This window comes from Dromiciops gliroides, chromosome 2, assembly GCF_019393635.1.
Source record: "Dromiciops gliroides isolate mDroGli1 chromosome 2, mDroGli1.pri, whole genome shotgun sequence".
NCBI classification, from domain to species: domain Eukaryota; kingdom Metazoa; phylum Chordata; class Mammalia; order Microbiotheria; family Microbiotheriidae; genus Dromiciops; species Dromiciops gliroides.
In genome coordinates, this window is record NC_057862.1 from 156165065 (window position 1) to 156190711 (window position 25647).

The 25647-nt window shown below is 35.2% G+C and overlaps 1 protein-coding gene across 3 annotated transcripts in view; it reads right to left on the reverse strand.

The window, feature by feature from the left end:
* The window catches only part of UACA (uveal autoantigen with coiled-coil domains and ankyrin repeats), a 113981-nt gene that overhangs the window by 50795 nt on the left and 37539 nt on the right, over positions 1-25647 (reverse strand). For 2 of the 3 annotated variants that reach the window (XM_043985434.1, XM_043985433.1), the window contains exons 2-5: positions 18541-18674; positions 5491-5579; positions 2255-2319; positions 1354-1411 (exon numbers count right to left, since the gene is read on the reverse strand). In XM_043985434.1, the coding sequence (XP_043841369.1) occupies positions 1354-1411; positions 2255-2319; positions 5491-5579; positions 18541-18674 (346 nt within the window). Of the gene's footprint in view, positions 1-1353; positions 1412-2254; positions 2320-5490; positions 5580-18540; positions 18675-20812; positions 21142-25647 lie in introns of those variants that run through there. The other variant, XM_043985435.1, reaches the window with a different exon arrangement.

Sequence of the window (25647 nt, forward strand, 5' to 3'; positions counted from 1 at the left end):
AACATGATGCTTAATATATTACATTAAAGAATCATTTTACATTAAACTATGACACTGAAAAAGTGAAATGTGAACCAAAGATATAATTACCTATTAGATATATGGAAATACTTAGTCAATTTTATGCTTTGAATATATCACAAAGTATAACTTTAGAAACTTAGTTTTAGAAGAATGAAAAATTGGAAGAAAAATCTTAAACTAAAATAAATCTTTAGGGGGCAGCTAGGTGGCAAAGTGGATAAAGCACCAGCCCTGGATTCAGGAGGACCTGAGTTCAAATCCAGCCCCAGACACTTGACACTTACTAGCTGTGTGACCCTGAGCAAGTCACTTAACCCTCACTGCCCCACAAAACAAAAAAACAACAAAAACAAAAAAAGCCATTTTTTTAAACGTTAAAAGTTAATTTCTTAGTCCTACTATATGATTTCTTACACTGATAATAACATTATCTGTTAAATAAAACTATAAAAATTAAAAATTGCTTAAATAGTTTAATAATTCCCTGTATTAAGTTAAAGCAAGTATTGGCAAACTAGCATAGTACAGTGGAAAGAGGCAAAGAGATTGAGACTACAATTCCATCTTTGTCATTATAATCTCTATGAACCTGAGGAAATTACTTTACCTTCTAGAGCTCACTCATTCATCTGTAAAATGAAGGAATGGATATGTTTTCTAAAGTTCCTTCATGCTCTAGAATTCTGTGGTTCTATGGCTCTGTGTGTATGTATATGTATATGTACATGTACATGTATATATATAAAAACTAACTTCTTATATTTCAGTCCTATTTTCATCCTCTTTTTTTGATACTTAGAAGCTTCAAAGAGAGAATTCAGTCACACAAGTACTAATTATAACTATTATAAAATCATTAATGCAAAATCTTAATAAAAGAAAAAAATAGTACAGTGATATAAGACTCACCCATAACAACACTAAACTACAGTTTTAAAAACATGAAAATACACTTTTTAAGAACCAAAGGAAAAACTGGTTAACATTCTAAAAGAACAATCTCTGTCAAATATAAATAAGTTAAATAGTTTCTTTAAAAAAAAAACAAAATATTTTTAATTTTAAAAAAATAAACATTATGGGGCAGCTAGGTGGTGTAGTAGATAAAGCACCAGCTCTGGATTCAGGAGGACCTGGGTTCAAATCTGGCCTCAGACACTTGACACTTACTAGCTGTGTGACCCTGGGCAAGTCACTTAACCCTCATTGCCCCAAAAAAGAAAAACAAACCAAAAAACAAAAATAAAACAAAAAACCCGAAAACAATCTTTAAAAAAATAAATAAATAAACATTTAGAATTTCTTACCACTAGTGAAATCTTTGCTCACCTGCATCATGAAGTGCAGTCCTACCTTGCAGGTCTGTATGTTCAGTGGGGCAGTTGTACTATCAATAAATTAATAAATAAGCTATTTGTTAGAGTTCTATTTTAAAAATCAGATCTTAAAATATTTAGCTTTAGTCAACTTTCAGTAAAAGTCAATCTATTTACATTTTTCTTTCTTTCACTATCAAATTTGATATGGAAAAATACCCAAATAAATTATACAAAGTAACTGTGTAGTAAGATTTATCAAGTAGCACAGAATATAAAAAGGTACCTTTCTAAGTTTTTTAATCAGAGGACAAATTATCCTTAAACTTCAACCAGAAAAAATAGTCTCAACTGCTATTATTAATTTAGTAAGTTATTGGTTTTAAAAAACAAAATGTCTATTTGACCAACCCTTAGAACACTTAATTCAACACATCTCAAATTCAAAAAAACTACCACCCTAACAAAATTACTTCTTCACATTAAATAATCAGTTGACTAAATTTTTCACTGCTTATTGTAAGGCTCTATAAACAATGCTTGTTGGCTGAAAGGCTCAAGCCAATAATATATAAGAAGTCTTTAAAATGAAAAAAAGTAGTACTATATATTTAACTATCTTAATTTTAAATTAGGGCATATACACATATAAACTAAAATGCCAAAAATTTCTAATCTCAGTTGTCAACAGGAAAGTAGTTTTCATAATTTATTTTTGTTTTGTTTTTTCCATAATTTATTTTCAATATACTAAGTTCATTTCCCCCATAGTTCTCTTTAATATTTCTCCATAAAAAAATGTAAACCTGTCTGAATAAATCAAACATTTTTCTTTTATCCCAAGTTTGAACACATTAAAACAATCCTTAGTATATAATTAAAAGAATAAAAAAAATTAGTTTAATTTTCACTACCTGTAAAAGCTTTTGTAAGCACAAAGCATGTCCATATTTTGCAGCAAGGTGAAGGGCATTTCTCCCTATGAGGAAAAATCTAATTAATATATAATACATTTGAATGAGTATACACATAGATAGGAAACTATAAATTTTTAATAAACATAACCTTGGTCACTAGAAATGGATGACCCAATAAGATTTTCTTAAGGTTCAACTTAAAGTAGAATACAAAGAAAACACAATGAAACAAGATAACACATACTAACATCCACATGTAGGCTAAGTACCAGGTGTTTTCCCCCTTAGTAAAAAGTTACCAAATGTCCTGGATAAAGTAGTGTGAAAAGTGAGCAGTGGAAAAAAAAAAGGTTTGACAGACAGGAGTCAAAGCAGCAACATCCTCTGACTAATTTTCACCATATTATGGTGTGTTTCAAACTAATGGAGAACTTCTCACATAACTCACATAAAAATGTGTGATTATAGAGATCTTGGGGGCATGAGTGTGATCAAAGTATGAAGGCTCTCCTTTATAATACATCTTTCACACAGCTACCAAAATAATATTTTTAAATAAGGAGCAGCTGTGTTCAAGATTCTCTGCTCAAAACCCTTCCTAGATCCCTAATGCCTGTAAGATAAAATACAAACTTTTTAACCTTCCAAACCTGGCTTTCTCCTACAAGCTTTATTTCATATTGCTCTCTTTGATGCACTTACATTCCAACTGAATCAGAATATTAACCAACCTTTTCCTTCACTCATTCTACCATTGTTCCTACGTATTCCATTCTGGTGCAGAGCCTCCTTCTCTTTGGTTGGCCTGCTTCAAGTCTTCCTCTATTCCAGTCCATCCTTGCTTTTTCTATCAAAGTGATCTTAAAGCACAGGTCTGACCATGTGACACCCCCCCACCCCCCAGCACTCCATTCAATGAATTCCAGGGGCTCCTTATTACCTCCAGTATCAAACTTAAACTTCTCTGTTTGGCTTCTGAATCCTTTCATGACCTGAACCCTTCTTTCCAATCTTCTTATACTTTATTCCATTCCACATATTCTATGATTCAGCAGCATCATCTTTGGCTGTTCCTCACACACAACAATCCAGTTCCCACCCCTCTGTGGACACTCTCCCCTCCTTGCCTCTGCCTCTCAGATTCCTTGGCTTCCTTTAAATCTCAGATACAATTCCATCTTTTGTAAGGCTTTCCTGTCTTCCCATTAATGCCCGTGGCTTCCCTCTGAGGTCACCTCTATGTGATCCTGTATCTTGTTTGTACCTAGCTGTCTGCATGCTGTCTCTCCTGTTCAATTTCGAGCTCCAGTTTTTGTCTTTTTTTTTTCTATCCTCAGTTCTTAGCACAGTGCCTGGCATCCTAGTGAGCACTTAATAAATGGTGGTTGACTGTCTCCCATTCCTGGGACATATTCCTTCCTCCTCTTCTTTCAAAATTCTTTTCTTCTTTCAAAGCTCAGTGCAGGTGGCAACTCCTCCATGAAACTTTTCTTGATCTTTATCTCCCTCTTTTCTTCCTAGAGAACTGTCTCAATCTCACACTGCCCTCATTATACTTTGCTATGCCTTATAATTACTTGTGTACATGTTGTATGCTCCTGTAGACTATCTACTCCTTGAGAGCATGAATGGCAGATCTTTTTTTTTCATTTTTGCATACCCAGAACTCAGCAAAGTACCTTGCATAACAAAGATGCTTAAAAAATATGTTTAATTTACTATGAAGCAGAAAGATCATATTGAAAAAGATGTTATTATTTCCATCTGTCCATTTTCTCTGTCCACACTTTATCTTTGCTTAAAAAATTCTGCCCATTCTTCAAATGCAACTTCTTCATGAAGCCTTTCCTGATTCTCCCCAACCAGATACGTGGTCTTTCTTATTCATGATATCACACTGTCTCATCAAAGTAAATTGTGCACTTTTCTTAATCTTTTTTTTTGGGGGGGGGGGGGCGCAAGGCAATGAGGGTTAAGTGACTTGGCCAGGTCACACAGCTAGTAAGTGTCACGTGTCTGAGGCTGGATCCTGTATCCTGAGTCCTCCTGTATCCAGGGCCGGTGCTTTAACCACTGTACCACCTGGCTGCTCCCTATCTTTTCTTATTCTTACTCATTCACAGTAAGCTTCTTGCAGTTGGGGCATGTCTTATTCATATTTGTTTCATCCTCAGTGTCTAGAAAGGCAGTATATATGGAAATCATTAATTTTCTTTTTAAAAGTTCAAATGTAGGTGACACTTCTGACACATACGTAGCTTCTGTAACATCTGAAGACAATCTATAATAGTAATTGTTTTTAGGAATATAAATATTTCTCTTAAGTATAATTTCAGGAGCACAAATTATATTTGGACCAATATAATAGCATGCCAAATGATGTGTGTTGAATATAGTAAGGAAAAAGTGCTAAAAGGAAGAAGTATTTCAATCAATCTTTAAGGGGGTAAGGGAGAGAGCTTAGCTTATACTAGGAGAAAAAAAAATCAGCACAAAAGCTTGCATGATTAAGATGAGTGGCAAGGACAGTAACAGTGATAAAAGGAAACATGGCCAGAGTAGAGAAATTGGCTTATTTTTATCTTGAGGGTAGAAGTGTGCCTTCAAGGTTGGTGAGGAAAGGAGGTTGGGGAGAACAAGATTTTTAAAAATCAGTATTATCTTCTATGAATTTTCCTTCAAGCAACTTTATCTAACTGTTCTAGAGTGTCATGGATCCCGCTGAAAGTCTGAATATTTTCTCAAAATATTTTAAAATGAGAAAAAGACATAGGATTACAAAGGAAATCAAGCATGCTGAAATAGTTATGAAAATATTTTTTAAAACAAGTTTAAGGACCCCTGATTAAGAACACCTACCTATACCTGGGGATATCTGATCCATCTTACTACTATCTGCCTTTCCATTTCAAAATGTTATATAAATACTTATTTGTTGGGGCAGCTAGGAGGCGCAGTAGATAAAGCACCAGCCTTGGATTCAGAAGGACCTGAGTTCAAATCCAGCCTCAGACACTTGACATTAGCTGTGTGATCCTGGGCAAGTCACTTAACCCTCATTGCCCCGCAAAAAATGAATGAATGAATGAATGCTGATTTGTGCATCTGTATTTACAATATTTTCCCAATTATTTAAAGCTAGAAAGTTGTCCCTCTTTTAAAAAGCCCGAATGAAACAATTAATGTCTTACAAATCATTTTCTGTCCTAAAAATTTTGAAGAAAATTTAATACCTGCAGCATCACTGGTAGTAATGTCAACTCCATGTACAAGAATGGCATTCAAACACTCCAAATTTCCCTTTGATGCAACAACATGGAATCTATACAAAAACAGAAAAAAATTACATTCTTGAACATGAAATGCAAATAAAAACTAGAATATACTGAAATAATATTTCATTATGTAATATATCTAAAGTAGATTGAAGATAGTACTATGAACTTCTTTACTAAACTCTGTATTAGTCTTGCTCATTTTAATTAAGATGAAAAGCTCCCTAAAATGAAATTTTAAATGAAATAAAATTTTAAATGAATGTGTAAAGAATTAATTGTTATTTGAGGTTTTTATGCCTCCGCACACACTGGCCTGGGGCTCTACCCACTGGTTGTAGCCATTGCCATGGCGCTGGCACCTCACATCATCACCACTCGATGCCGCCTACCTGGGCCTGGCAAAATTATAATGATTGGAAGCCTAGTGAGGGCAGTCGTTTAACTTTCAGAGCGGCCATGCCATTGGCTGGGGCTGTGTGGGGTTTTTAGCAGGATGCTGGAACTACAGGAGGTCTGCTGTGTATTCTCAGCTGATTCCTGGGAGGTGGTATCTTTTAAAGTTGTATAATTTCCCTTTCCCCATTTTATTTTCTTTCCCTTGATCCTACTGATCCTGTTTGTGGTTTGTTTTTGTTTTTGAAGTTCGTTCTTGTTAAAATAAATCCTGTTCTGTTTTGAGGGAGGCTGCTGGTCTCCTTCCTTGCCCCAATATTGCGGTGAGCTGCTTAGCTAACACTCCCCAATTAAAAACTGGTCCCCACAAATGCCACATAATTCAGAAAACACAAAAAGACTATATTCCGAAGACTTAGTCCTTTTTACTACTTGAAATATTTTGACTTTCAAATAACTTACTCAAGCACAAAGCTGACAAATTAATACTACAGCCTTATAGGTACAACGTGTGTCAACACAGCCAATATCATGTGCACGTGGAATTGTTTTTGTTTTTGTTTTGTTTTTTGTAGGGGAGAGGGAAGAGGAAAAGAAAAAGACCTTAGACTTATTCTCAATTATAAATACTTTTTAAATTTTGGGGGAGAAGCACATTATAAAAGAAAGAGATCTGGATGTGTTTAAGAGAACTTGGGTTCAATTTCCAGTTTTGCTACTTTATACCGATGACGCTTAAGGAAATCACATTGTTTTCATGGGCTTCAGTTTCCTCCATCTACAAATTGAGAGACTGCGATTAAATGATCTTCAAACTCTAAATCCTATGATTTTTAATGGCTTGGTACATATGGCAGGAATTAAATACCTGGGACGGGAAGGAAGAGAAGACATGGGGGGGGGGGAGGAATTAGGAGGAGTTAGAAGAGAGGAAGAGAAGATAGGGAGGAAGAAAAAGAGAAGGGGGTGGGGAATGGGGAAGGGAGAGGAGAATGAGAAGGAAAAAGAAGAGGAGGAGGAAGAGAAGAGGAGCATTTATATTAGGGCTTTATGGTCTGCGAAGTTCTTTATGTGTTAGCATTTTACAAATGAGAACAAGAAAGACTAAAAAGGATTAAATGACTTGCAAATGTCAGGGCAAAAACGAAGAATTCTAATATAGCTTTTAAAACTGTGAAGTTTATAAGACTGTCTTTAGTTCTTCAAATAGTAATGATCTAAGGCAAGATTTGAACTTGGGTCATCCTCACTTCAAGTCTAGTGCTTTATCTACTATGGCAATTATCATACAATGAATATAACTAAGATAATCAGAAACAGAGATGATGGTGCTATTGCTGCTGTACCTGAAGAGAGTCTCTTTTCCCCATCTTTTTTTTTTAAATAAAATGTTTATTTCTTTTTAAAAATATTTCCCTCATTTAAAAAATTCAATTTTCTTTTTTTTTAATTTAAGAGAAAACTATTTTCTTTCCCTTCTAATCCCCACCCAATTGGGGAGAAAAAACAAGAAACAAATCCCAAAATAGGTATATTCAAGGAAAAATAAATTTAGTGCACAAATTAAAAAAAAAAAAAAGCCTTGTTGTACATCCTGAATCCCAATACCTTTCTGTGACAAGATGATCATGCTTCATCATGAGTTATCCCAAATCTTGGATTGTCACTGTGTTGCTAAGAGTTCTCATGCTTTTAAAATTGTCTGATAGTTGTGATATCATATTTATAAATTCTTCATTAATTTATATGTCCTCAAAATTTTTCATTTTTATATTAATGTTATATTGTAAATTGTTTTACTGGTTCTGCTCAATTCAGAATTATCAGACATCATTTCTTCATTTTAAAAATCATAATAGTATTCTACATTATTATAATTTATTCATATATGCATATATATCAATTTATTCAAATATTGAGATTAAAACTAATCTTGTTTGGTTCTTATTGATCCCATTTACAATTAATTGATTTTGTACTATAAGTATCTTAAGTTATGGTTCTTGGTCTCTGAACTTAGTTCAGAATTCAGATGACCTGAAATGGGTTAAGTTTAGAAATTTACTTCTCTTGCTAATCACTGCTCTAATTCTTGCTTCAAGGAATTCTGCTAACGTTCGGAGATGCCACTTGCTATAAGGGAGTTGGGCTTAATATCTTTATACCACCAAGCTATCCTTCAAGGATGTCTGATTTGCTATCCTAAGGAGTTTGGGCCACTATCTTGCAGGGAGACTCAAACAACAAACACTTCTTAGTCACAGGAGGGAAGGAAGGGGGTTGCTGCTAGACCCCATTCCCAATTTCCAACCAATCACATTGTTCCCCATGCCTCAGCTATGTAACCAATCATGTTTCTCTCAAACCCATGATATTACCCATCCTACACGATTTTTTGTTCTGTACTCCCCAAAACCTATAAAAGGGGAGCTGTCTTTTGGCTTGAGATTTTTGGCTGGAAATTTAAACAGACATTGCCCATCTTATTTGCAGAATTACTGGCCCTGAAAATAAAATATTATCTTGCTCAGAGAAGCATGCCTCAGCTTACCTTTTTGTTAAATTTCACTCGCAACATCTATACCATTTTGTTCAGTCTTTCCCCAGTTGATGGGCATCCCATCAGTTTCCAGTTTTTTATCAACACAAAAAGGGATGCTAATATATTTGTGTACATGTAGGATCTTTTCCTTTTGCTTTGAACTCCTTTGGACATAGTCCCAGGAACATTTTGTGCATCATTCCAAATTGCTTTCTAGAATGGCTGGACCCATTCACAGGTCTGCCCAACAAGTGCTCGAATGTGCCTATTTTCTCACAGACCATCCAACAACTATAATTTTCTTTTGTCATCTATGCCAAGCTGATGGATATGAGGAAGAACTTCAGAATCGCTTTAACTTGTTTTTCCTCTATCAGTGATTTGGAGCATTTTTTTCATATGGCTATAAATAACCTCAGTTTCTTCCATGAACACCTGCCTATTCAATCCTTAGACTATTTACCAAAGGAGAAATGGTTCCTATTCTTATAAATTTGAATCAATTCCATATATATCTGTATTGTATATATGCACATACATCACACATATATACATGTAAAACATGTGTTCACACACATGTATTGCATATACACATGTAAACATATATATCATCATGTATGCATGGCATGCATATGAAATGAGACTTTACTAGCAAAACTTGATGCAAAGATTCTTTTCCCTGTTGTGAAAGGACCAAGTATATTCCTGATGCAGCTTCCCTGATTTCCCTGACACAGCTAACTTCTCCCCATGCAACCTAATTGGTCCAGTCTTTCTGATATACCTTCCGGTTCTGGGAGCTCAAAAGGTTCCAACCATCAGCAATCAAGAGTCTCAAACCTGACAGGTGCTTGAGACCATGCCAGTCTCTACAGCCCGATGACTTATTGATCAAGCAGTTTTGAGACAAGGGAGTTGGGGGTGGGAGGCCACACCCAGAGAAGCTAAATGTCACTGAATTTTTTTTTCTTGCTGTCTTAACAGCAAAGTAAACCACCTCCTTTTTTAAATGCTTAGTGACTTATGAGTGTTTCATCGCAACGCTGAATCTGAACTAAGGGTGTTGGTTTTAGAACTGTACCAAAGATACTCTTTAATCTTAGCTTTTTTAGATTTTTGCAAAACCTTTTTCAGTTTCATATAATCAAAATTTATCTTCTATGACCCTCTCTATATTCCTTGTTTGGTAATAAGATTTTCTTTTATCTATAGATATGATAGGTAATTTTTTTTCCACATTTCTCTAATTTCTTTATGATGGGACCTTTTATGTCTAGGTCACAGATCCATATGGAAGTTATCTTGGTAAAAGGTATGAAGTGCTGGTATTTTCTTCCATACTGCTGTCAGTTTTCCCAGAAGTCCTTGTCCCAGTACCTTGAGTCTTTCTAAACTACTAGGTTCACTTGCTTCCATTATATCGTATACCTAATCTGTTCTACTGTTCTATCTCCACTTTCTAACCTGTACTAAACTGTTTTGAGAATTACTGCTCTGTAATATAGTTTGAGATCTGGTACTGCTATGCTTCCTTCTTTCCCGTTTTTTTGGTTTTTTTTTCATTATTTCCTCTCAGTCCATCTTAGGGGTAGAATTTGCAGCTGGATTAATGGGGATTGGGTAATGTGATAAAGAAACAAGGGCAGCAAAAAACTGGAAACAAAGCACTTGACCATTGGTTAGAGAATAAACTGTGCTATGTGAATGTACAGCCATATTTTATTACAATTAAAAATGAATATGAGAAACTGAAAGGAACATAGAAAGACTTTTCTTGAACCTGTATAGAGAACCAGGAGAACAATGAGTATGATGTTATAAACAAAAACAATACTACAAGGCAGCTGAACTCAGATTAATTACAATGACCTTCATCAGAGGTAATAGACAATGAAACATTTCTCTCCTCTGGAAAGAAATAAAGGACTATAAACGAAGAATGACGTATATGTTGCTGGACAGGGTTGTCAGGTTTTGCTTAACTTTTTCTTTGTTACAAGGAAGGGTTCAATGATGAGGGAAGTATCAGGTAATAAACAGAATATTAAATAACAAAAGGCATCAAAAAACCTTTTTTTAAACAATGAAGATCAATACACTCTCAGGAGACATAATTTCCAGTCTGGGTTCAAAGACAAATCTACATGGTGTGACTCTGGCCAAGTCACATCAGCAGGGCTCAATTTCCTTATCAATAAAATGAAAATGTTTTATTAAAACTAAATTATTTCTAAGGTTTCTTTTAGCTCTAAAGTTCCATCTTTCTATGAAAAGGCATTCGGTATGTTTCATAGATGGTAAAGAATATGTACTCAAACCCCCATTCCACTCGTTTATTTTTCTTCTTATTACCCTCCGCAGTCACAGCCAAAGGGCTATCTGAAGGCAATGAAAATATCTTATTCCATCCATTCTTCTTTGGAATTTAAAGTCCTTCACGGTCTGGTTTAAACTGATCTTCCAAGACTTAATGCCTGTTACTATGCTTTGTACAGATACTCTACACAGTCTAAATTCTAGTCTATTTGGGCTAATTGTCTTTCCCAATATAAGAATCTGTATCTTTGCAAAGGCTGTCCCCCATGCCTGTGATGAAGTTCCTCCTCATTATCATCCTCTTGGAATCTCCAGCTCCATTTAAGGCTCACCTCAAGTGCCACCTCCTACGAAGGCTTTTTCTGACTCCTTCCTCTCCTTTCACCTACTTCCACCCTATGATACACCCAAATTTTTTTTTTATTAATTTCACATTTATCCATCCATCCATAATTCCCCAGTAGAATGTTAGGTTCTTTGAGAGCAAAGTGTATTCCTTTTAAGCTTTGCATCCCTAGTTCTTAGCACAATGTGTTGGCACACAGCAGGAACTTAGTAAATCTTTGCTTCATTAAATTGTCTTTACTACTACTATACTATACTAAAATTTTCAGGCCAATAGGAATTAATACTTGTCATTCCCAACCATCCTCCTCCAAAGCCAAACTGATAAATATAGAATTTGATGGCAACAGTTCAGAAACTTTTTTGGGGAAAGAAGGTGGTAAACAGCAAAGTGCTATAAAGATGCGAGGTAGTTTACCTAGATAGTGCATAAAGCAGACATGGAACTCTATTAAACAATTTGTTTAATTTCAGATGTCTCATGAGCTGACCTAAGCAATGCTATCAACTGTCTGATATAAATTTTTAAAGAAAGAAAACAAAATGTTTCTATTAAAGAAAAGTACAACTTTCCAAAACAGAGAAGTAAATTGTGAGTTCAAGGATGTAGTTTCCTCAAAAGAACTCAATTTAGTCTGGTGTAAATCTGGTATAAATCTGGTCAAATCAAGTTCTCTGACACACTAGTTTAGTAAACTACTATTAAGATACATTTAAGAGTTCTCAGTGGTCATGAAGGCAGATTCTTTTTCAATATCTTTTAGTCCACAAAATTTGAAAACTCTCCTGCCCATATTTAAGCAATGCCACAATACATTTTGATAACACAGGCATGTTTTGAGCATCGGATTTCCTGAAAACTGTATGGGACTAAAACCACTGAAATGCATTATGAAGCTGCTACATGAGAAACATTTGCCATGAATCCTGTTGTAAAAACCCTTTTTGTAATGCAAACAATCACACGACTTACTATATCTGTTTTATAAATTCAGATTTTTATATGTTCTAGCTTCTTTTAAAGCAAAGCATACCAATACTATGGATCAGAACTAATTCGACCTAAGTTACCTGGATACACACTAAGACCAAACAGTTAAAAAAAGCTGGTTCAAAACAAAATTCTGTTCCTATCATTTTAGCTAAGACAGGAAGTATATCTTAGTGTGTCTAATATACACCCTAACTACATGATGTTTTCATCAAAGAAAAGTATACGTGTGTGGGTAAAGATTGGAGAATGGGAATTCTTATCTATGCACTTCTAAATGCCAAAAGCATGCTGATAAATTCCATAAAAGACAAACTCTCGCTTCAAATTTATTGCCAACAACTATTTTCTTCCCCAAGGTAAAATTCACAGTTCACCAAAGTGCACTTTTACAATAACCATAAAACTAATGAACTTAAGTTTCAAAACTTAACAGGAGAATGGACAAAATGGTTTAAAGAGAATCACACTACTCAAAACATCATTCTTTCATATACACATACACACACACCCCCCCCCCTAAATTTAGGAAACACAAGTTTTATTACACATCTAACCCCAAAAATAATTAGCCTTCAAACTCTTCCTACTTGAGTTCCGGAAGAAAAAACAAACATGTGGAAATCACTAGCAAGAATAAGATTATGTCAGTGTTTCCCTTCCTGAGTTCTATTGTTCTATGACTTGAAGCTCAAGAAAACTAGAAAGGAGGAAAACACTTAACACTGATGACATTATCATTAAAGAATTACCTATTTGATGCTCCCCTAGCATATTGGTTTAGAACCCAGTTTAGACCTTTAACAGCTAAGTGAAACCATCATTGCTAAAAGAGTAAAAAATAAGTATAACCTGTATTGAAATGGTTATATTTAGTACTATGGGGAAAAATACATCCTGCCTAAATATACATCCTTAAAGTACACTGTTATTTTACAATGCATTTTCCTTTTCCTTAAAATGAATTTGTATTTACTTGCATATATATTTTGTACTTACATGGCTTTGAATAGATTATGTCTACACCCTTTTCCCAGTAGAAAACAATCTTATAAGCTCTGTTAGGGAGAGACTGCTTCTTTTCATTTTTGACTTTGTATTCCCAGTGCCTCACATAGTAACTGAAACATATCAGGATTTTAGTGAATATTTATTGGACTGAATTGAAGTCATATAATGATATCCTAAACTCAATGAATACTTAGAATTATAACATGGGACCTATAATTGACAATAAAATGTTAGGCCTTAAAATACTTTTAAGAAGTCATTTTGAAAACTCTTTCTTGAGAGTTCTGACTTCAAGTCATTATTTTTTAAAGCTTTGTCTTCTGATACAATGAAAAAAATAATGAAATTCAGGAGTGAAAAGTTTTTATTTTTTTCAAAGTAAATTAGCATGTTATTAAAAATTATTTAGAAATAAGAATAAAGTACATTTTCTGGTAAGGATTTTCTGGTTTCTCTACATGGTCAAATTCCCAGCTACCAGTTCTGTGGAGGACTTGTTTTAAAAATTACTATTTCATCTGTGGGACTAACCCTTCTCTTTTCTAATTGCTATTTCTTTTTTTTTTTTACCCCAGTCCTTTCATTATTCCAAATCCTAATTCTCCAAATTTTTACATTTTTTCTACCTATTTTTGCCACCATCATTTTTATTTTATCTCCTTGGGATAGTAGTGATATTGTTGGATCAAAAGTTATACACTACAAAAAGAACTACTATGACTATTTTTGTACACATAGATCCTTTTCCTTTTTAAATTTTTTTTGTTTTGTTTTGTTTTAGTGAGGCAATTGGCATTGTGACTTGCCCAGGGTCACACAGCTAGTAAGTGTTAAGTATCTGAGGCCGGATTTGAACCCAGGTACTCCTGACTCCAAGGCCGGTGCTTTATCCACTGCACCACCTATCTGCCCCTTAATTTTGTTTTATTTGGATCTCTTTAACCCAGCAATAACACTACTAGGTCTATATCCCAAAGATATCCAATTTTTTTTTTTTTAAAGTAAAATGATCGGGGCAGCTAGGTGGCGCAGTGGATAGAGCACCGGCCCTGGAGTCAGGAGTACCTGAGTTCAAATCCGGCCTCAGACACTTAACACTTACTAGTTGTGTGGCCCTGGGCAAGTCACTTAACCCCAATTGCCTCACTAAAAACAAAAACAAAACAAAAACAAAAAAAAGTAAAATGATCTATATGTACAAAATTATAGCTGCTCTTTTTGTGGTGGCAAAGAATTGAAAATTGAGGATGCCCATCAATTGAAGGAATGGCTGAACAAGCTATAGTATATGACTGTGATGGAATGCTGTTGTGTTAGAAGAAATGACAAGCAGAAAGCTTGCAGAAAAACCTAGAAAGACTTATATGAACTGATCCATACACAGTAACAGCAATATTGTATGATGATCAACTGTGAATGACTTAGTAGTACGATGATCCAAGACAGTTCCAAAGTAGTCATGATGTAAAATGCCATCCAGAGAAAGAAAAGATGGAGTCTGAATGCAGACTAAAGCATACTTTTTAAATACATTCTTTTATTTTTCTTGTTTTGTTGTTGTGTTGATTTTGTTTGTTTGGGTCTGTTTTCTTTCACAACATGGCTAAGATGGAAATGTTCTGCATGATAGCACATGTATAGTCTTTATCAAATTGCTTGCCTTCTAAGGGAATGGGACAAACAGGGAGGGAAGGAAAGAATTCAGGGCTCAATTTTTTTAATGGATATTAAATATTTTACATGTAATTGTAAAAATCAAAATATAACATTTTTTTAGATATAATAAAATTTTTTAAGTTTTTTTTAAAAGATAACTGAGATCTAGGTGCTGCTCCTAAATAGCTGGGACCAGGCAAGTCATAACTTCTCTAGGGCTGTTTCCTCATCACAAAAGGAAATGAATGGGCTTTTGTATAATAATGTGATCAAGCTAAAAGCAGTGGTTTCTAATGTGGGAGCCACAAACCTGATACAATTCTTAAACATTTGAGCCCTTGAAATGAACTAGACAGTCTACAGCCTAGCTTCTTAAACTGGGGGTCACAATGCCATTGGGGTTGATAAAAATTTGGCAAAAGCAAAAAGTTAATGTATACTTATTTTATATACCTATAAACCGAGGGTCGCCCATTTCTCAGGCAAAAAGGGGTCATGAGTGGAAGAAGTTTAAGAAGCCCTGCCCTATAGGAGCACACATCATTGTCAATATTATTCAGAAGCTGATATTCTAAAGGGGTTTTATACACATCAATAATATAAAAAATGTTCACTTTCAATTATTTTAGATTTATTATTTGGTCATTATTTATATTTATATTAATTATTAGCTCCTCCATAAACTTAAATAAGGATAAATCAGAGAAGGATTTGGGGGAAATTAAAATCTAATCTTTGCCTCATCTTGGACATTTCAGTTGGAAAGCTGGGAAGGATTCCCAAATAATGTCTATATTAGTACAAATAGAGGTTCATAGGATTTTGAGATTAAAAGGTATTTAGAGAACATCTAATTTTCTCATTTTACAACTGAAAAAAGTTAGGTCCAATAATGTTAAATGACTTTGTCACTTATAAACAATAAGTCATGAAGTAGGAAGAAGCAAGAAGCAGAAGTGGCGTTCGAGGCTATGGATGAGAAAAGCAAAGATAGCACTCAAGTAGATGGCTGCTTCCAAGACATATACCAAACTGCAGTTCAGAAGAACAGTGGCTAAAGGGGAAAGTAGTGAAAGAAAAAGGCCTGAGGCTCATGTGCCTATTTTTAGCCCATTAACTATCTTCACTATCATGAATACAAAGTGATAGGACAGCTGGTCCCTTCTCCAAACACTCAACAGACCTTTTACGATTTCTTCCTACCTTTAGGGCTGCCTTTAGCATTGATTTTAATATACTTAATCAGAATAAAAAATATTAGCTGGGTAAAGGAAGGAAGGGCCATAAATGGACAGATCAGATTAGAGGAAGCTAAGTGGCACAGTGGATAGAGACCCAGGCCTGGACCTTTCTGAGTTCAAATCCGGCCCCTGACAGTTACTAGCTGTCACCCTGGGCAAGTCACTTAACCCTGTTTGCTTCAGTTTCCTCATCTGTAAAATGAGCTGGAGAAGGACATAGCAAACCACTCCAGGATCTTTGCCAAAAAACCCCAAACAGTCACAAAGAGCCAGACATGACTGAAACAAATGAACAACAAAAACTACTCGCCAGGCATGTGCTAAACTCTGGGAATACAAATACAAGCAAAGTAAAGTCTCTGCCCTCAAAATACTTATATTCTATTAGGGAGGATGGGGATGGTCTACAGCACATAAAATGGAGCTAAATGGGGTGTGAAGGGAAATAAGGGACCTATATTCAAGCAAGATTAGGAGCATGACTGATGTTTTTCCTTAAATGAAGGTTCCAAGAAAGAACTCAGCAATTAGAGGAGGAAACAGGAGTAAAGGCATTTCAGGAGTAAAGCAGGGGAGGACTTTGCTGACTAATTTATAGTGTGCTTAATGTAGTGGGTTCTACCAAAAGCTAACCACTCCCAATGCCAGGTAGGTATAGCTTACAAGTCCATTCTAGGAAGGTGGTACAAGGAAATTTAACAGTGCAAACTACTTTCCTATACCCTGAAATATTCCCTGGCAAACAGAGTTGCCAACCATGGGCTAATTGCAGTAGTTTGGAGGCTGACAATACCTTTCACCTGGGTCTTTAGAAGTTGTAGGCAGGTATTTCCTCTTCCCAATATCTTGGGTATCTCTGAAATAGCTTAAGGCAAGGGGAAAGAAGGGTGGCTAAAGAATGGGAAAGGAAGGCAGCCTTCAAATCTTTACACCAGCATGGTGGTGTCATATTATGTAGCTGGACATGTCGGGGGCATGGGGGGAGGAACCTTGGAGTTCTGACAATACCAAATACAGGATCTGAGAGTCATCCTGCCTGACATACCCAAACTAGGGACCACCCCTGAAATGGATGGGAGACTAGGACTAGAAGATTTGAGGCATCCCATAAGTAACCATCATGGGGAAGTGGATGACAAAACATTTTATTAATATTGGAGGATCCACAGTAATACCCCCACACACACCTTTTGAGGCTATGTGGGGATGGATAATGGCACAGGTAAGTATGTATATATGAAAGACGATCTAGTGAAATCCCACTCCTCTTTCTGCTACTTTGTACTCCTGAGGCCCACCCCACCACCTCAGCATCACATGTGTAGATGGAGTCAGACTACTCAGCCAACCTAAATTTGACTTGAAACCACCATTGCCATGACACTCCCCCCTGACTGCCTTCAAGCCTGAGCTGGGGGTACCCCAGGCCATTGCCATCCCTTTCCAGGGGCCAGAAAACTTTACCAATGCAGATCATCAACTATTCTGCCCCTTCCAGACTTAGAAGGTGTTTGGGGCATTGACTTGCTACGGTTAGACTGTCAGAGGTGTGGTGTGACACCAAATCTTCCTGACTCTAAGGCTAGCTAGCCCTCTATCCACTACATGAGTCGTGTCAAAGTCTGCTGGCTGCACACAGCCTGCAAAATTCTCCATGCCCAGGGCAGGAACCAGATTAAAATGTAACTGAGAAATGTTTAACAAAATAAACAAATACAATACAACATAGATAATGTTAATGTGCAGTTTTTCTAAGTCAGCAAAAATCTGTTTCTGACTTTGACAGCACTGCACTACCCATGCAGGCTCTTGTCACCTAACTAGCAAGAATACTTAGTAAAAACAGGAAGTGACCAGATAGTCTACAGATGGGTAGAGAAGGGTAAAGGAGGACACACCCCAGACCTCAGGTATCCTATGGTTTCTTTTCTCTTTTCCTACTCCCCAATCCATTACGACATCTTTCCTGCTTCTTGCACCAGATACAAAAATTCCTAATTTTGGCTCTGGAAGAGAGGCTCAGACTTAATCTACCCCAGAACCCTAAGTATTGTCATATATGTAGGTGGTTCTTTCATTTTGAAAAGACCCATTTGTCAAACAGGAAGCAGCATGACATAGCGGATATATATGGCAAGCCTTAGAGTTAAGGAGACCTAGTTTCAAATACTGCCCCTGAAACATACTAGCTCTATTTCCATGGATAAGTCCTTAACTCTCTTGGCAGCTCTCTCAGACTAAATTACAGATCACTTGTTAATCTGCATCAGTTTAAGTAATTTCCATGCTGGGAGTTCCCCAAACTTATGAAGTTACATATCTAGAGCAAAACAACATATATCAGCCAAGCATATTTTTGAAGAATTTTAAAAATAGCAGAAAGCTTTATTAAAATACTAACCAAAAAAAACCCATAGCAAAGTTAATAAATGCAACTCACTTATTAACTTTACCCATTTAAAGCAAAACCCAAATCCACCTAAAATTTAGTCGGATCATTAGATACTTACGCAGATCTGCCTTCCACATCTAGTTTACCAGGATTGATTCCCTTTTTAGCAAGAATAAAGGACACTTTTTCTACATCTCCCCTTTCAGCTGCTTTCATTAGTCGGTCATCATATTTGTTCCAATCTGTTGTTTGCTACAAAAATGAAAAATAAAAGTTAGTATATGACTTGTATCAATGAGAAAATTTTCATTGGACACAAGGAAAGTAAGACAGTAATATAGGTATACCACCCATTTTGCATTAACATTGCTAAGATACTATAAATCCAAGACTGAGAGTCAGGCAAGATCTGGGTTTGATGCTACTTCTGACACTTGCTGTGTGACAATGTGAGAATCATTTCTTCTGAGTTACACCTTTATTCCTTTGTAAAATAAGGAAATTATTATCTGTGGTACCTACCCTCAGAAGGTTATGAGTATCAAATGGGATTATGTTTACAAAGTGCTTTGCAAACCCTAAAATGCTTTATAAATATCAGAGATATTTATAATTCTCCATGATGTTCAACTCTCCTAACCCCCATGAACTCTAGCTCTACTCAGCTCTCTTCCCATGATGTTGTTCTGCCTAATGTCATGTTTTTATGGAACCAAATGATCTTGTTAAGATAATGTATTCTGGCACAAGATATTGAATTACATTTCCCAAGTGCATCAACTATATACCATTCTCTTTATGTTATTGTATGAATATTGCTATGCTATCAGTAAGTTGCAAATTTCACTGGGATTACAAATAATAAAAGCCTATTCCTACTGGACAGATGATACTACACTAAAAAGTATTTAATTTGTGGGAGGATAACATTTTTTACATATTCTTTGCCAGTAACAGAGAATGGGACTTAACACATTTATAAATATCCACATGACTTCTCAAAGGAAAACAGTTCAGAGACATTAAAATTTAAAGGAAATCATTAAAACCAAAAAATCTGACATGCAATTAAGATTCAGAAAGTTTTTGATTTTTTGTTTGGTGAATAATTTGGGGAATATTTGCAACAGGCGGCTGTGCACATTTCAAGATGGCGTTTCTCATAAAAATCAAGGTAAATTAATATTGCTCACAACAGTTATTCAGGCCATTTTATTTCATTTTTGTTTATGCATTAAGATGACACAAATAAATATGAATCTATTATATCTACATACTAAAAAAAATCCAAAGAAGCCTACTTAGGCACATTAATTTTAAAAAGAGAACAAAGGGAAAGTTTTGTTATTTATGGAGAATTGCAATAAAAGCTTAAGCCTTCTACTTTCATTATATAGTGGTATTATTAGTTGTGGTTAGAAAAAAACATTAAAATAATTATTCTTAAGCTAAAACTTTGATCTTTTCCCATCAAACAGAAACTACAGGGAGATGGAACTATTGTGGATAAGTTGGTCAAATCAGTGGAGCTGTGGACTTCTAAATTTTAATAAATGTAAACTAAAACACTGTTACATGTCCCACTAATTACAGTGCTGTTTCTCTATTCCACGTAGATATTTCTTCCCCATCTCTAAACTTGATTAAGAATAGTTCCAACACAGTAAAGTTGTTAGGTTCTTTAAAGATAAAAATCAAATCCAAAAATCACAAATATCTTAACAATGCATATTTACACATAAAAAAGACTTCTAGTCAGCTCATGAATCCATAAATTCCAAACAATGTTCTTTAACTGATTTATCTTCACATATTTTGTTTACTAAAATGTCTTATTTCTCCAAAAAAAAAAACAAAAAACAAGGGTGGGAAGTTGAAGTCAGTTCCCTGTCTTTCATAGTACCTAAATGCCCTCAAAAAGATTAAGTACTGTTTTGTCCCCTACCAAAAAAAATCTGCTTTAAGTAAGGAAGATTAGTTTAACAAACTAATAAATATTAACATTATAATAAAATTGCTTAGATAGGAAGTAGGGGTTTCTAAATTATAAAGCAGCTTTAATCAGAATTTTTTTCTAAATAAAAATTCTCCATTTACAAATAAACTTAGTATTAGGATATTATTTCATTATGTCGATTTCTACCAATGAACTAAGCAAAATGTGAATTATTGGTAATAATTACAAAACAATTCATTTTAGGCAAGTGATTACTGTGTTGTCTTTACTACGTGAACAAACACAAAAACTTTTGCTAGCAACGCAGTTATCAGCTAAATCAGACTGAAAACAATACAACAATTGACCAAGCATTCATAATGTAGTATTAAATAAATCAGACCGAAAACTTTACCAAGGAGCTTTTGTCATGCTAAATCATCAGGATACCTACTCTGTTTTTAGCAGAACAGGAAAACCAACAGCTCATCATAAAGAAGACTTGGAGCTCCTTGCTGCCAGCAGCAAACTATGTAAGACGCATTAAGTTACAAACCTCAGCCATTCACACAGAACAAGAACTCAGCCCAAACTTCTAACCAAAGGCTTGGGGACCTTTGTTTAGAATGTTTCCTGGTCGATATTCATCTGGCTGCATCATACGCCTAGCTTGGATCCCTAATGATATTTTCTTCGTCCTCAGGATCTTCCTCTGACTTCATAACGCTTGAAAAATCTCTCTCCCCTCGACCTCCGCTTGATTAAGAACAGGCCTAAGGCAGGTACCTTAACTCCTCCTCTTATCTTCTATTTGCTGCCTTTCAGGCAATCCCTTTCAGGAAGGAACTTGGCGGAAAATCCCACACACAACTAACTCAGCATCCAGCTGCTTTCAGTCTGCAACAAAGACACTGGAATGGCCAGGCAGGAATGACTAGATCTGAATTAACCCTGTTAACAGAATGTAGTCAGTCCCACAATGGTACCAGTTCTATTTTGGATTCTATAGTGCTTGACAGCTGAGTGCTAGAAAGAAATGGCTATATATATATAGCTATACATGTGCATTTTTTTCCTCTGAGTAACACATTTTAGATCCTATTAGGAGCAAATAAATCAAGCACATGTAAAAATTTGCTACTGAGGAACATGTCAAAACACCCTAACTGGTATCCCGTGTGTCACACTTGTCTTCTAAATGTCAATATTATTTTTTTTAAAAAAACCTTAGATTACATCATATACCACAATCCGCTTAAAATGTATGTGTAACCTGAATATTAAAGGGCACACTATAAAAAACTTTCGGGGCAGCTAGGTGGCGCAGTGGATAGTGCACTGGCCCTGGATTCACGAGGACCTGAGTTCAAATTCAGACTCAGACCCTTGACACTTATTAGCTGTGTGACCCTGGGCAAGTCACTTAACCCCAACTGCCTCACTAAAAAACAAACAAAAACTGAATCGGTCCAAACTTTCTGGAAAACAATTTAGAATTATGTAAACACAGTAACTACAAGTGCCACACCCTTTAACTTAATTGTGATTTTTCTGCCAGGCAAATGTCCTAAGGAGGTCAAAGATAGAAAGAAAAGTAATAATACATACAACAAAAATATTTATCTCTTCACTTTTGTAGTAGCAAAGAACTGGAAACACAATAGATGGTCATCAACTGGGAAACAATGGCTAAACAAATCATGGTCTGTAAATATTGCATTATTTGTACAGTATTATCATACTATAAAAAAACAACAAATATGAAGAATACAGAGATGCATGGGCAGATCTAAAACTTTGCAAAGTCAAGTCAAATAAACAAGTATTATTAAGTGTTTAACTTACTATGTTAAACTACATATGCCAGGTATTGGCATATGGTAGAAATATTAACAGTCCCTGACTTCAGGAAACCTATATTCTAATAAAATAAAGGGAAGTAAGGAAGTGTGATAATACTACAGACAGAAAAACAAATCTATCTCCTCTGTGACATGGGGGCAACAGAAGTTACTAAACTGTCTTTTTTTTTCTTCCTTTACTTTCTTCTTTGAAATTGTTTATTCGTTTATGATTTATTTACTTCTTCATTGAAATGAAAGTGATATAAAAACAAAATATATCAAAAATTTTTAAAAGAAATTAACTCAGCTATTCTACAGAATGATGTTAAGAATGAGTTCCAGTATGATGATCACATGTCTTTAAATTTACAGAGACCTACACACACAGCATGAAGTTCTATTTTAACCAAAATGTGTCAGACTTTAATTTAGAAAAAACACAAGCTTGCACTTCCAATTTTTCTCCCTTCCAAGTATGAATCTCATTCTGTATACAACCAGGTTTCAGCTTACTACTGCTGCCAGTCTGTCTCCCAACATGTTAAATGAGAAGAGCCAGAAGCACTGTCAAAACATTAAATAGACCACATCATGATTAACAGTTTTAAACAAATAGGGTACTCTTTCAAGTAATTTAAATTTAACTTAGTACTCAAGCTCCACTTTTCTTGCCTTGCTGATTATCATGACCCCTGAGTCATTTAGCTGCAGAAAGCCAATTTTTTTTCTATTCAGTTGAGAAAATAAGCTAATGAACACCAATTCCATTAAACATCATATAAGACTATAAATAAAATATTTTAGGAAAAATAAAAGATCCCTATACTCCCACCCAAGCCAAATATATTGATAACACTAAATGAGAATTAAATCCCTTGTTTTAGGCATTATTTGTTCTAAGCAAACTTTGGGTCCTAATGGGCTGACTAATAAGGCTATTGTCATTTAATCATGAAGACCCAGAACATGAAGAACTTTGACCACTGTCACAAAGATAGTTATAATTCTTCAGATCTGATAGACTTTTTATTCTTTTTTTTCCCATCTGAATAGAATTTTATTTTTCAAAATATATGTAAAAACAAAATTTTAACATCAATTCTAACGGTATTATTGGTTGTGAACTGGGTGTATCCCCAGGGGTATAATCCAGAGATCCTTACCCATCCATGTGTTTTCCCTCTGAGTGTTTTTATTTAGTAAGAAAGTAGGTTTTTTAAAACACTGTTTACACCTCATTGACTAGATCTCTCTAATCCAGTACCTTAACATGGGTCTAGTATATAATCTGGTCTGAACACCCTTAGACTAGTTCTTATCTGATAAAGCACTGTATAATAGAAGGTTTTTTTAAAAGGTCAATCTTGTTGTTTTTAAAATTTTTTCCCCAAACTCATTGTTTCCACAATATATATATATATATATATATATATATATATATATATATATATATATATATATATATACTTTAAAAGCTTTAGTTACCTTTAAAATTTCCATCACAGAATCATAAATGCCTATAGGAAGAGTCAATCATTATGCTACAATTGTTAGGCAAGGCTATATCTAGTCTGAAAAGAGATACAAAGTATTATTTTTAAAAGATGATTATAAACCCATGGGAGAAACCAAAATGAATTAGCTTTGGCTGAACTAAAAGAAGAGACTATTTCACTCAGGACTATTTGATTGTTCTTCAAAGGAAATCTGGGAGAGCTTAAGGAATCTTGTGGGGGGGGGGGGTGGCAATTGGGGTTAAGTGACTTGCCTAAGGTCACACAGCTAGTACATGTTAAGTGTCCGAGGCCGAATTTGAACTCAGGTCCTCCTAACTCCAGGGCCGGTGCTCTATCCACTGCACCACCTAGCTGCCCCAGTATCTTTTTCTTTAGTCCACAAAGAATAGACATGCTCTTTCAGAAATAGAAGTTAGGGTAAGGCAAAGAAGGCAACCTACAGGTCCATAAAACAATTAAAAGCCACAAAAGGATCTACACATGCAAAGGCTCTCTAAAGGAATGTTTTCTTTGTATTGTATATAAAGCCATTTCTAACATTCTGTGGATATTTGACTGCAGCAATACCACAAAATATTGAAAAATCTCTCTGTGCCATCTAAAGCAATATAACCATGTATTTAAAAGCACAAAGAGTTTGCAAAAATAAATGTAAAAAGGCATAAGTAGAAAACACATAATTTACAGATCATAATACAGTTAAAACGGTAATCATTAAAGCGCATAAAAACAAAAGGCAGAGAGCTAAATAATAAAATCCTAAATAACCAATGAGCCAAAACAAATCATGGAGAAAAGATCATATTTGGACTCTTCTCAGAGTACTGGGGACAGAGAGTGAGTTTAGTTTCAAGCCCCAACTTGAGTTTCATTTCTTAAAAAGTTATATATGTTAATACAGCACTGTTCTAAGAATCAACTGGTACAATTTGATTGGTCTTTATTGTTTCTGTATGTACATGAGGGGGGTTTAGTAAAAACTGTGATGTGATTGGGGGGGAGGGACCCTTGGGTGGGTATAAATAGCTGTGTAGGACTTCACTTCAGTGCACTCTCCCACACATTCAGAAGAGTGCCCATGTTCATAAAGATGAAATAAAGAATCCTTCAACCACACTCTGCTGCCTGCTTGGATTATGAGCTGCTTGCAACACTTATTCGAGCTGTTAGCTATGTTTCTAACAGAAACCATTAATAATTAAGCAAAAGAATGATAATGGTATAAAACCACATTTATATAGAAGGACTTGAATAATTCTACTGTAGTATATGATTAGCAATGATGCAATATGGTATCACTATGGTCAAAATAACAGTACAAAGTGAAAAACTATTTTAATAGCCTTAGATGGACTTAATAAACAAAGCTTGATAGATGACTGGGGAAGGTCATTCCAGGAGAGTCTTTTTTTAAAGGGTAAGTAGGAATTAATCAAGTTGTACATGGCAGGATTTGGGGGAAAGCTATTCCCCCATGTGAACCTGTACCTCCTTTCTTTGAGCAGATTGCAAACAAATTCCCAATTCTCTAACCAGTTTTCAAAATATTTAAATCGATTCTTTGGAATGTAATAAATTTTCCTATTGAACCAATGTTATAAATGAAACTAAAGTTCCAAGAATAATCTACAAAAACTCACTAATCTATAAAGTACCTGGAGCAAAATATTGCACTATTTTTATTTTATTTTATTTTTTTGCAGGGCAATGAGGGTTAAATGACTCCTGAATCCAGGGCCGGTGCTTTATCCACTGTGCCACCTAGCTGCCTCAAAATATTACACTATTAATTCTACATTCTGATCCTGAGTGAGAGAAGAGGAGGAAAGGAAAATGGTAAATAACAAATGGCACAAAAGAGGGGTAGGGGGTTTTCTGGATCTAGCCAACTATGGTTCCTATGCGAATGCTGAAATTTAAAGGCTTTA